Source organism: Canis lupus, chromosome X (genome assembly GCF_011100685.1).
Source record: "Canis lupus familiaris isolate Mischka breed German Shepherd chromosome X, alternate assembly UU_Cfam_GSD_1.0, whole genome shotgun sequence".
Lineage (NCBI taxonomy): Eukaryota > Metazoa > Chordata > Mammalia > Carnivora > Canidae > Canis > Canis lupus.
In genome coordinates, this window is record NC_049260.1 from 107,682,697 (window position 1) to 107,695,897 (window position 13,201).

Below are 13,201 nucleotides of genomic sequence, written 5' to 3' on the forward strand. Positions count from 1 at the left end.
TAATTTATTGATTGATATAGCCAGGCTATTCATCCAGTAAAGTGATCTGGGAACAGTCCAGAATTTGTCTCACGGGCATTTCTTTCCTTTAATGGTAAAGAGGAAGGCTATTAGACCACTCCAATCTCCTTGCCCATGGCTGCCAGCTCTCTTACTTTTCCCCAGTGGACTGCAGGAAAAACATCAGGCTAACCCAGATAACACACAGAGGCATTAGAACACACAATCCTTGGCAACAAACTGATTAGGTAGCAGAGGGCAGGCTGTGATCGCAAGTGACAGTGAGATGGGAGGCAGAGAAACATAGAAGCCACAGGCAGAGCCCACCTTGCAAATGGCTTTGATGGCTGTCCTCAGAGGAAGCTGACATGGCCAGACTAGGCTGGCTGGGCCACTTCTCCTGGCCACTCTGTCAATACCTGAAGGAAAGATTTCCGGAATCAGGGTCACAAACCCAGTGGGTGGTCAGTAGAACCTGGAAACTTACAACACACACTTAGCCCAGGTCACTTCTCCCTTAGTGACACTTGGCAGCAAAACCTTGCCCTTGGCACACCACCAGCAGAGCAGAGCTCTTGTGTCTAATATTGGCAATGGCAGATATATTGGGTTTACTAAAACCAAATCCACCCCAGAGTCCATTAGGAAGGGAGGAACTACCCAGAAGGAGAAGTCAGCCCTTGGTTTCCTGTCACTAACAGTGGATACCTCAGAAGGAGGGCAGTTGGCAGGTTGAGGACTAGATTTTTTGTGTGTGGCCTGAATTTTTTTCATGCAAATGTAACATTTTAATTTAATTTTATTTATTTAAAAGATTTTATTTATTCATTCATGAGAGACAGAGAGAGAGAGAGGCAGAGACACAGGCAGAGAGAGAAGCAGGCTCCACGCAGGGAGCCTGATGTGGGACTCAATTCCAGGACTCCAGGATCACACCCTGAGTCGAAGGCAGAAGCTCAACCACTGAGTCACCCAGGTGTCCCAAATGTAGCATTTTAAAAAACCAAGACAAAAAAACTGTCCTGTCAACTTGTGATTTTAATGAAAAGGGCTAAGTGTGAGTTTTTCCCAGGAGGCTTATTTTATTTTATTATATTTTAAAACATTTTATTTATTTACTTGAGAGAGCAAGCACAAGCAGTGGGGAGGGGCAGAGGGAGAGGGAGCAGACTCTCCACTGAGCAGGGAGCCCAATGAGGGGCTGGATCCTAGGACCCTGGAATCATGACCTGAATGGAAGGCCAATGCTCAACCTACTGAACCACCCAGGCGCCCCCTGGGAGGCTTTCTTCTTTTATTTTAAGGCAATATTTCATGTATTTTCAGTGAAGCCTGGTTTAAATGGCCTGGTAGAAAAAGTTTCCTCTTTTATTTGCTGGTGTTTACTTGTGTTTCTCTGTAGAGCCGGGAAAGTGTGAAGCCCAGGAGACAGTCTCTAAATACAAAGGAACCTATAAATGGCTCTTAACCAACCCTACTGAGACAGCCCAAACTAGATGCATAAAAAACAGGAATGGAAATGCTACTAGAATCTGGTACGTATTGGCCAAGTTCTAATTGCTGGTTCAGAGACTCAAAGATCTACTTAATTGGGGCCATGCTTCTGTCATTTGTCTGAGTGGGCTCCCGCCTTCCCCTCTACTCCATCCTGCCTTCTTTCACCCTTTGGACTGACTTAAGTATGCGCAGGTAACATAAGAGCATTCTAGAAAAATATTTAGCAGAAGACAAAAGAGAAAAAGTAATCTACAATCCCGCCACCTGAATAAAGCTGGCTTTAGGTTGGCAGAATTTTTTCATCTCTCTGTTCCCTGTGCGCCTTTAAGTTTTATGGAATTTTATGTAGCAGTAATCACCATCCTCATCTCAATAATGTGATTTACCTTTTCACTCAATAGTTGATCAAACATTTTCTATGTTTTATGTTCTTCTTCTTAATGACCATTTTGAAAAATTGCCGCAGAATCTACCTCATTGATGGGCCATAATAATTTACTAAATCACCCTTCTATTGTTGCCTTATCATTTTCCTTCTTTAAATCATCAGTCTCTCTTCTCTGACTCTCTGCTGTTAATGGTTTATACCATTAACTTAAGTAGGCAGACCAGAAGGGCAGCAGGTTTTGACAGAGGCTTAAAAGCTCTCTGTTGGAAGGCAATATCTTGGACTGGGTCCTACTCTTTTCATACATCTAATCAGTCAGCAAATCATGCTGGTTTTGTGATCACAATCAGAGCTCACATGTAGCTTTTCCTTTCCATCCCCACTGCCACGACCCCAGTGCAGACTCTTACTCTTATCCCTTGTCTACTATTAGAGCAGTCTCCTCGCCTTCCCCCTGCTCTGGTTCCATGTTGCCCCAAGTGTTAAGTCCAAATTCTAAAATACAGTGCTCAAGACCTGCAAGCTCCCTTTTTACCATGCATACCGGCCAAAAAGGGCCATTTGCTATTCTGGACTCTAATGGGTGCCTCCTTGTGTCTCTTTCTCTGCTTGTGCTATTTGCTCTGCTTCAGGGCAGGGGAGCCTTTCTTCATCTCTGTTCTTTTTCTTTAAGATTTTATTTATTTATGAGAGACACAGAGAGAGGGAGAGAAGCAGAGACACAGGCAGAGGGAGAAGCAGGCTCCATGCAAGGAGCCCGACACAGGATTCGATCCCGGGAATGCAGGATCACACCCTGGGTTGAAGGCAGGCGCCAAACTGCTGAGCCACCCAGGGATCCCTCTGTCTCTGTTCTTTTAGCATCCAGCTTGGCTCAAAAGTTGCAAATAAGTTCTCTTTGCTTGGTGGTTTAATAGATTCAGTTCTGTTGATACAGGGTTTCATCTTCTACCTTGCCTAATAAATGTAGTTACATTTACAGACTGGAACAACAAAGTTTCGAGAAGCTACTTCAGAGACCAGACCCTACCCTATCTCAGCCCAGAGGCTGGGAGTGGGCAGAGGGGAGGCATGCCAAAGCTACATGGTGTCCCTTCTTTGTTTACATTAAGACTATTCTGGCCTCATTCTCCAATGAGAAGGCTTTTTGTGCCTCTCTCCTCTCTTTTTCAGCTCAATCAATATGAATACTGGCAAATCTCAGTGGGAAAAACCAAAGTTGAAACAATGCAAACTGCTTCAAGGACTTCCTGATAAGATCATGGATCTTGCTAACATTACTATCAGTGATGGTAAGACTGTTCTGTACATGCTAATGAAATAATGGAACCTTGGTTAGTTCGTCTGCTTGACCTGAGACGAGAGGGTACAGGCAAGCCTCATGGTAGGAAAATCTACCTTACAATGATCCGATTTCAGAAACTAGGTACTTAATGTTGGTGGGAGTGGGGCATGCTAAGTTGGGACCATCAGTGTTTTTTGCTTTCTAGTGTTTTTTTGTTATATAATTTTTGGCTAATTATTTTTCATTTAAAAACCGTTTTTAAAAATATTTTATTTATTTATCCATGTAAGACTCTATCCCAGGACCCCAAGATCATGACCTGAGCCGAGGGCAGGTGCTCAACCACTGGGCCACCCAGGTGGCCCTAAAACAGTTTTAATAGGGGTTGCCTGAGTGCATCTGATGCTTGGTTTCAGCTCAGGTCATGATCTCAGGGTGGTGAGAGAGAACCCATCTCGGGCTCCATGCCCAGCAGAGAGTCTGCTTAAGATTCTCTTTCTCTTTCTCCCTCTCCCTTAGCTCCTCTACCTGCTCACTTGCACACACACTCTCTCTCTTAAATAATAAATAAATCTTTACAAAAACAGTTTTGGGGTGCCTGGGTGGCTCAGTACGTTAAGCGTCTGTCTCTTGGTTTTGGCTCAGGTCACGATCTCAGGGTTGTGAGATTGAGCCCCAAGTGGGGCTCTGAGCTTCGTGTGGAGTCTGCTGAAGGTTCTCTCCCTCTCCTCCTGCCCCTCCCTCCTTCTGTCTCTCAAATAAATAAATAAATAAATAAATAAATAAATAAATAATCTATTTTAAAAACCAAAACTATTTTTATTTTTTAGAAGATTTTTATTTATTTATTCCTGAGAGACAAAGAGAGAAGCAGAGACAGAGACAGAGAGAGAAGTAGGTTCCTCACAGGGAGCCCGATGTGGGACTTGATCCCCCGACTGGGATCACTCCCTGAGCCAAAGGTGGATGCTCAAACCGCTGAGCCACCCAGGCATCCTTCAAAACTATTTTAATAGGTAATTCTTCACATAGTTCAATGTTGCAAAACCAAAAAGGCTATACAGTGAAACATCTTCCTATTGCTGACACCAGGCATTTAATAAATATCCAAAGAAATATTTCATGTATCTATGAGGAAATTTACACATACGCACACCATATGTATGCATATACATATACATGTATATTCTTCCTCCCTCTTAGTACACAAAGTGGAGCTTGGCATCCATTGTACTCTGCACCTTGCTTTTTGTTAACAATATATTGCAGAAATTATCATTTTAGTATATAAAGAGCTTCCTCATGCTTTCTATCACTGCATTATATTATACTGCATGGATATGCCACAATTTATTTCTTTAACCTATTTCCTGTGGGTGGGCGTTTAAGCTATTAATAACATTTTATTCTTACAAAACTACTGTAATGGATATTGTACATATGTCATTTTGCAAAAGTGGGTTATACTTGAAACATAAATTCCTAAAAGTAGAATTGCTGGGTCAGTCATACTTTGATGGCGTCAAAATGCTCTCTGTAATGCTTGCACTAGTTCATACTCCCACTTGCAAGGTATGAAAGCACCTGTCTCCGGATACCTTCATCAACACAGTATGCTATCAGATTTTTGGATCTTTGCTGATTTGATAAGTAGAAATTGATATCTCATTGCATTTTAAAAATTTTTATGAAGATATTCACATATCAAAATTTTACCCACTTAACGGGTATAATTCCATGGTTTTTAGCATATTCTCTAGACTGTTAGCAACAGTCACTGCTAATTCCAGAACATTTTGATCACTCCAAAAAGAAACCCCATACACATTAGCAGGCACTCTCATTACCCCCTCCCTGCAGTCCCTGGAAACCTCTAATCCACTTTCTTTCTTCTTTTAATTTTATTTTATTGTAGTGAGAACACTTACCATGAGATCTATCCTCTTGACAAATTCTTAAAGTACAATGTTGTAAGGCTGACCTCCAGAACTTATTCATCTTGTTTAACTGAAACTTTATGCCTGTTGATTAGCAACTCCCCATTTCTCCTCTGCCAGCTCCCGGCAACCATGGTTCAACTCTATGCTTCTGGGAGTTTGACTGTGTTAGATTCCCCATATAAATGAGATCATGCAATATTTGTCTTTCTGTGTCTGGCTTATTTCACTTAGCATAGTGTCTCCAGGTACATCCATGTTGTCCCAAGTGGCAGGATTTCCTCCTTTCTGAAGGTGAATGATATTCCAATGTGTGTGTATGTGTGTGACATTTTCTTTATCTCTAGATGGAAACTTACATTATTTCCATATCTTGACTATTGTGTATAATGTTGTAATGAACACGTGAGTGCAGATATCTCTTTGAGACAGTGATTTTAGTTCCTCTGAATATACATACACAAGTGAGATTACTGGATCATGTGGTAGTTCCATTTATAATTTGTGAGGCACTTCCATACTGTCTTCCATAATGGCTGCACCAATTTACATTCTCACACACAGTGTACCAGGATACCCTTTTCTCCACACTCTTGACAATAATGTGTTATCTCTTGCTTTCTAATAATAGTCATCCTGACAGTTGTGAAGTGATATCTCATTGTGTTTTTAATTTTTATTTTATTTTTAAAAGAGTTTATTTATTTATTCATGAGAGACAGAGAGAGAGAGAGGGAGAGGCAGAGATACAGGCAGAAAGAAGCAGGCTCCATGCAGGGAGCCCAACGTGGGACTCGATTCCAGGTCTCCAGGATCACGTCCTGGGCTGAAGGCGGCACTAAACCGCTGAGCCACTCGGGCCGCCCTCATTGTGTTTTTTAATAAAGATTTTACTTATTGGGGGATCCCTGGATGGCTCAGCAGTTTAGTGCCTGCCTTCGGCCCAGGGCGTGATCCTGGAGTCCCAGGATCGAGTCCCATGTCGGGCTCCCTGCATGGAGCCTGCTTCTTCCTCTGCCTGTGTCTCTGCCTCTCTCTCTCTCTCTCATTCTCTCATGAATAAATAAATAAAATCTTTTTTAAAAAAAGATTTTATTTATTTATTTGAGAGAGAGTGAGAGAAAGAGAGAACACGAGGAGGGAGAGGGAGAGGGCTAAAGGAGAGGGAGAAGCAGACTCCCCACTGAGCAGGGAGCCTGATACAGGGCTCAATTCCAGGATGCTGGGATCATGATCTGAGCTGAAAGCAGACACTTCACCGACTGAGCCACCCAGGCACCCCAAAATTTTATTTATTTTTTGAGATAGAGAGAGAGTGAGAGAGAGCACAAGCAGGGGGCAGAAGGAGAGGAAGAAACAAGCTCCTCACTAAGCAGGGAGCCCAACATGGGGCCCAATCTCAGAACCCCAGGATCATGACCTGAGCTGAAGGCAGATGCTTAACCCACTGAGCCACCCAGGCATTCGTCTGCTCTCTTATTGAAGATCAGTTGATGGTATATTATGGATTTGTTTCTGGCTTCTCTATTCTGTTCCATTGTTTTATAGGTCTGTCTTTAAAAAAAAAAGATTTTATTTATTCATGAGAGAGAGAGAGGCAGAGACACAGGCAGAAGGAGAAGCAGGCTCTATACAGGGAACCTGACATGGGACTCGATCCCAGGTCTCCCAGGATCATGCCCTGGGCTGAAGGCAGTGCTAAACCGTTGAGCCACCCAGGCTGCCTTGTCTGTCTTTATACCAGTACTATGCTGTTTTGATTACTGTAGCTTTGTATTTATCTTGATATCGAGGAGTTTGATGTCTTTGTTTGAATTTCTCAAGATTGATTTGACTATTTGGTTTGTGCATGTGTATGTTTGTGGTTCCATATGAATTTCAGAATTGCCTTTTCTATTTCTACAAAAGATACCATTGTCTGGACTAGTTCAGTGAAGCCTGTTGTCCCTGAAGTGTATATCTTCTGATGCTTCTCCTTAGAAGATGCAGCTTTGGGCTTGTGAGCATTCTCCCTGGATGCCAGGGATGACTGTGGTTCTAGCTAGGTTCTCTCTGTTTTTGGATCTCTCTGCTAAGCTTCTGGATGGTGCACCTGTCTCAGTATCACACCCAGCTGTTAGCCTCCTAATTGCTAGTTTATGGCTCTGGGTTTTTTTTAGAGACTTTATTTATTCATGAGAGACACACAGAGAGAGGCAGAGACATAGGCAGAAGGAGAAGCAGGCTCCCTGTGGGAAGCCTGATGCAGGACTTGATCCTAGGATCCTGGGATCCACCCAGGTGTCTTGATGGCTCTGTTGTTTTTGACAAAGCCCTGGGGCATAAGTTGCTCCAGAATCTGATCCCATTATAGCCCATCCCTTTGGCAGGGACAGAATATTGCCAGTCTTTGAGGCTTTCTCTCACCCTTTGCTGTGAAAAAAATATCTGTCCTAAGGGGCAAGACCTTGGGAGATAGTGGGGTAATGAATGTTTCCTTCAAAAGATGCTCCACCTGGGTTTTCCCTGTGGAACAGGGGCTGTGTGTGAGTGTGAGGGGGATGGGGACTAATTGCTGGCAGTCAGCTGCTGCCACTGCCCAGTATGGATCTTCCATAGACTGGAGTCAGAAATATGGGAACTTCCAATGCTCACTGGCCCTCATAATCCACTGAGAATAGTTCTTCTACCCCAGGGACCTGGGGGAGATGGTAACTACCACTCAGCTGCCTAGCCCAATGGAGCGATTTTTTCCACCAGGCAGAGCTCTGGGAGACGGCCACAGTTCCTAGCTCAAATGCTATGGTCTCCCACTGTACTGACCAAGTTTCCAGAGATTTTATTGATTAAATACATCTCAATTGGTTGTAAGATCTCTAATCAACCTCCAGAGACTTTGTGGGGCTTTTTTAGATTATTTATTAATTTATTCATGAGAGAGAGAGAGAGAGAGAGAGGAAGAGACACAGGCAGAGGGAGAAGCAGGCTCCATGCAGGGAGCCCGACGGGGGACTTGATCCCGGGTCTCCAGGACCATGCCCTGGGCTGAAGGCGGCGCTAAACCACTGAGCCACCTGGGCTGCCCACCTCCAGAGACTTTGAATGATTGTCTTTGCTAATTTTGACCAGTGTAATAGATATAGCGCTTCGTGAACTTTCCCCCAACCTCCCCTTGCAGTCCTATTCTTAAAGTACTGCCCTTCCTTATCAGTGTTTTGAAAGCGTACGTAAGTTTCCCTCATCGGATTTCAGTCTGTACATATCTTGTCAGGCATAGCTCTATCGTGTGAAGCAACGCCCCTCCCCCCCGCCCGCCATACGACTAGTTGAAAAGTGAGGCGCAGGCATTCCAGTGCCTTGCAGGACAGGGAATTGCCTTGAGGCAGTGAACTCCTCGGACTTGTCTTCCTTGCAGAAGATGGAAATTTGAGATCCTTGCCAAGGAATATGTAGAAGAATTAGAAAAGTAAGCACAGGTCTAGATGGTTTCTAGGTCTGAAATCATGAGTCAGGACACTAGGGAGGGTTGCAACGTGAAGTGAGTGCACAACAAATTAGAGAGGTCTGTGTTTTGTGCTGACCTCCCTCCTCTGAGCGACACATTTTTCCTAGACACGATAATAGAATTTTCTCCATAGGAGAAAAAGTTAAACAACCATAACAATAGGAGGAGCATGGCACTGGGTTAGGATTTTTAGAAAATTAACTGTCAAAAGTCACTTAATTTAAAAAAATCTGCAGAGGATGAGAACAGTCGTGTGGTGGCTGTAATGTACATAACTAAAAAATAAGTGATCAGATTTATTCACTTTGGAGGAATGCTTCTCCTTGTAAGTTAGGAAGTTAATGAAAAATGAGTACAATGTCAGAGAAAGAAAATGCATTCACGTTGTAACAAGTTTTCTTTAGCTTTCAATCTTGCTGACAAGCATTAGATATCTTGGTTGGAGAAAAACTTGTCAGTTTCCCAGTTAATGCCCATTTCATGTAGCTCCTTAATATCACAGAGTTCAAAAAGGTATCTTATTTCAAAGGTCTGTGGATTCTTTGCCCAGTTTTTGTGACCTTCAAAATATTTAAGATGCATCACACTCTGATGAAGCTGTCTGGAGCTTTCCACAAAGCTGTCTCTTGTGTGTGTCCATCCCGCCGCTGGGGTAAGACTGCATGGTGGAGAGAGAACGATGTAATTCCAAGGAAGACAGGGAGAACTGGGAAGCACAGCTGTTCCAACCCTGTGGAGAAAAGGGACAAAGGCACAGATGCTGTAGTAGAAAGTGATATTTAAAAACGCCAGCTTTGGAATCAAAGAGCCCTGAGTTAGAACCTCTGTGTCATAATTTCTTATCTGTATAAAGGGAATAATATTAGTACCCATCACACAAGGCTATCGTGATGATTAAATTGGAGAATGTATGTATAATGTCTTGGGGTATCTTGTCTCCAAAATGCCCACCATCAATTCATTCCCTCCCTGACAATTAGAAGTTGAATCAGGGCTGCCTTGTGACTACTTAGCCCAGTAGAATTTGGCAGTGGTGACACTGTGCCAATTTTGGGACTAACTTTTAAGGGGACTGGAAATTTCTGCTTCCTTTCTCTTGTATGCTCTCATTTGGGATTCTTCCTCTCAGAAGCCAGACACCATGCTATAAGAAGCCTCAACAGTGGTGTGCTAGAAAATAGTTAACAACCATCTCTGCCAAAAAAGGTAATTGTGCTCCATTTGTTGATTTCCTTGGTGTAATATCCCCCTGATGGCTGAATATAAACTACAACATGCAATTACTGAGCATGAAGTTGGTAAGAGATACACAGGTACCATAGATATAAATAATTACCAAAGCATAGATTATTAAAATATAGCGGAATTATTAGGAAGTGATTATTCTTGAGTATCACCATTGTTTACCATAAAATTTATTTAATTAAAAGTTGATATAATTTAATTTTCAATAATGGTTGTGTTTAACAACCAGCTCACAAAATTCCTGAAAATTTACAATTTGTTCTGACAAGTTGATAGCAGCTGGTTCCAGTATACCACAGGCTGGATCCAGCATACCACTGAGCCTAAGCCACTGGGAGAGGCCATGTGTCAGGAACAGCCTCAATTGACCCTCAAAGGACAACAGCCTCAACTGACTGGTCCATGGGCATCAACTGCCAGCCATATGAATGAGCTGTCTCAGACTTCCAGCCCAGTCTAGTCTTCAGATGACTCTTATTCCAGCTACCATCTGATTGCAACCAGATGAGAGACTGTAAATCAGAACCACTCAGCTGAAACTGGTCAACACACAGAATCATGAGGGATAATAATGAATTCTTGTTTGAAGTTGTGATGTTTTGGGGTGGTTTGTTACACAGCTGTAGACAACTGCAATACTGACTCATAGAAATTAATAAATAACAGATAGTATTATTGTTTTGATTGCTGCAATTATTGGCAGATTAATTGAAACTACTTGAAGCAATGGGGGGGTCTATTTATTTTACAGCAAATAAGGGAGGATTGTTTTTACTGCTTTTGCTTGAGGACTTAAAATTTTTACACAATGAGTAATTTGTCCTGAATTTGACTTAAAAAACATATAACTCTACAATTACTTTTCACAATATAGTTAGTCTCCCATTGGCCTGTTGTTTACTTTCCTCCTGAGACAGCAAGGACTGCATGAAATAAAGTCACACCACTGAGGCCCAAAGAATACTCCAGGTGGGCAGCTCTGGCTCTCCGATTTACAGGAAAGCCTGAAAATTTAATGAGAGTGATAGAAAGATCTGTGAATGAGAATGCTACATTTTTCTTCCATTCCCTGTCTTATTGTTTTCTGTTTCTTTAACTGACCAGAAGATAGATGTAACAAGGACAAAATATTAATTTAGACGTAATTACAACCTTGTTCAACCTCCCTCTTTCTTCCATCTCAGTTCCTAGGGGAGGCCGTTGTTGGGCAGATTGAAGTAAATTGTTAAGGGGGGGAAATTCATAGAATTTCAGTTAAGATTGCTTAATTTACATTGACAAGGACAGAGAGTTGTTTGGGGGGGAGAGAAGGGAGAGAGAAAAAGGAAGATGTTTATGGTAATTTTTTTTTATTTTGGTAATTTATTTTGTTTTCTCAAATAGACTTGGTTATTTGTTATTTGTTTTTGGGGTTTTTTTTTAAAGATTTTATTTATGTATTCATGAGAGACACAGAGAGAGAGAAAGGCAGAGACATAAGCAGAGGGAAAAGCAGGCTCCATGCTGGAGGCCTGATGTGGGACTCGATCCTGGATTCGGGATCATGCCCTGAGCCAAAGGCAGATGCTCAACCACTGAGCCACCCAGGTGTCCCCAGACTTGGTTATTTGTAATGTAATCTGGGTTAAGTGTGTTATGAGTATAATCTCTCTCTGGACTTTTTCTCAATGCATTGTTATTTCTCTATTATTTTCCATTGTATTTTGATTACTGGACTTAAGTGTGAATGCTTTAAGCTAAGAGGGCACCACAAGGAGCTTAGCTTTATATCGCTTATATTGAACTAGAATCTAACTTGTGTTGTATTAATTTAACAAATACTAGCACTATGGTTATGACAAACAGTTCTTTTGTTTTAGAGATGCATACTAAAGTATTTATGGATGAAATTATATGTCTGGGATTTGCTTTAAAATATTCTGGGGTTGGGGGAAGGTGGGTGAGAGTGTAGATAAAATAAGATTAGCTCTTCATTGACACTTGTTGAAGCTAGGTGATTCATAGGTACATGGGGACTCATTATACTATTCTTTCTACTTTTGTGCATGTTTGAAAATTTCCATAATAAAAAGTGAAGAAAAAAGTGGGCGAGTTAATATCTATTGTTCTTACTCTCTCTAAAAAAATCTAAATTAAGATGCTCTTTATTATATGTGGTCCATATTTGCTTTTTTTCCCCGTGGTTGCTGGTTCTTGACAGACAAATATCATCACCACCCTTGATTATGAAAACACAGACTGAGTGTTTGCTGATATTTTAGTACAGGTGGGATCTACTTAACTCAATCCAATACTCAAAAGTCTTAACTTAATTAGAATCTAATTGCAAGATGATCTTCAGTGACAAAAAGGTTTCCCTGGTGTATTTTAAAAAGGATTTAATGAATAAAAACTTGACTTATGTGCTATTTTCTGGGACTTGCCTATTGTAGAAATTGAAGTCCAGCATTTTTTTACTGTAAATTTTGCTGCCTGGGTAGATATTTGCATTTGACTGTCTTTACTTTTTAAAGGGAAGGAAGTAGACCAGCATGGCCTCAAACTAAGTATAATGCAGGTTTTCTATTACAATTTTCTTTCCCCAGAGAATGCAGATGATGTTGCAGAGCACATTTTAAATTTAATAAATGAATCCCCTCTTCTGGATGAAGAAGAAACAAAGATTATTGTTTCTAAAGTATCTGATGTTTCACAATGTAATGAGATAAGTATGAATCTAACCCAGGTTATATTACAAATAATCAATGCTATTTTGGGAAAGCAAAACAATTCAGCATCTGATCTGCATGAAGTAAGAAATGAGTAAGTACTAATACTTTGATAAAATAAGTTATTTCATAACATGTATAATATTTGTTATTCATTCCTTTGCATACAGTCCACCAAATTTTCAAGGTCAGGTGGCTATGCATAGAAAGCTGAGTTATTACAATGCAATGAGGTCATCCACTCAAATCTCAATTGTGAAGAATGCATCACAAAATTCTTTTTTTTAAGATTTTATTTATTTATTCATGAGAGACACACACAGAGGGAGAGGCAGAGACACAGGCAGAGGGAGAAGCAGGCTCCATGCCGGGAGCCCGATGTGGGACTCGATCCCGGGACTCCAGGATCACGCCCTGGGCCAAAGGCAGGTGCTAAACCGCTGAGCCACCCAGGGATCCCTGGTCCCCCAATTTCTATAAAATGCATCCACCCCGTGCTCAAGCAAAAAGCTTGGGAATAGTAAGTCACCTCATAGCCAACCAAAAACCAAGTCTTGTAGGAGACATTGGATGTGATATTTTTAATCCCTGGAATATTCCTGGAACCCATCTACTTGTGTCCATCCCCACCATCACCACCACCCTAGTCCCCAGCCT

The 13,201-nt window shown here is 41.6% G+C and overlaps 1 protein-coding gene across 1 annotated transcript in view; it reads left to right on the forward strand.

Annotated features, from left to right (window-relative positions):
* Nucleotides 1-13,201, forward strand: part of ADGRG4 (adhesion G protein-coupled receptor G4) — a 103,724-nt gene that overhangs the window by 48,704 nt on the left and 41,819 nt on the right. Inside the window, exons 10-12 of the mRNA XM_038588425.1 lie at nucleotides 1,403-1,535; nucleotides 3,059-3,177; nucleotides 12,422-12,638. Of these exons, the coding sequence (XP_038444353.1) occupies nucleotides 1,403-1,535; nucleotides 3,059-3,177; nucleotides 12,422-12,638 (469 nt within the window). The remainder of the gene's footprint in view (nucleotides 1-1,402; nucleotides 1,536-3,058; nucleotides 3,178-12,421; nucleotides 12,639-13,201) is intronic.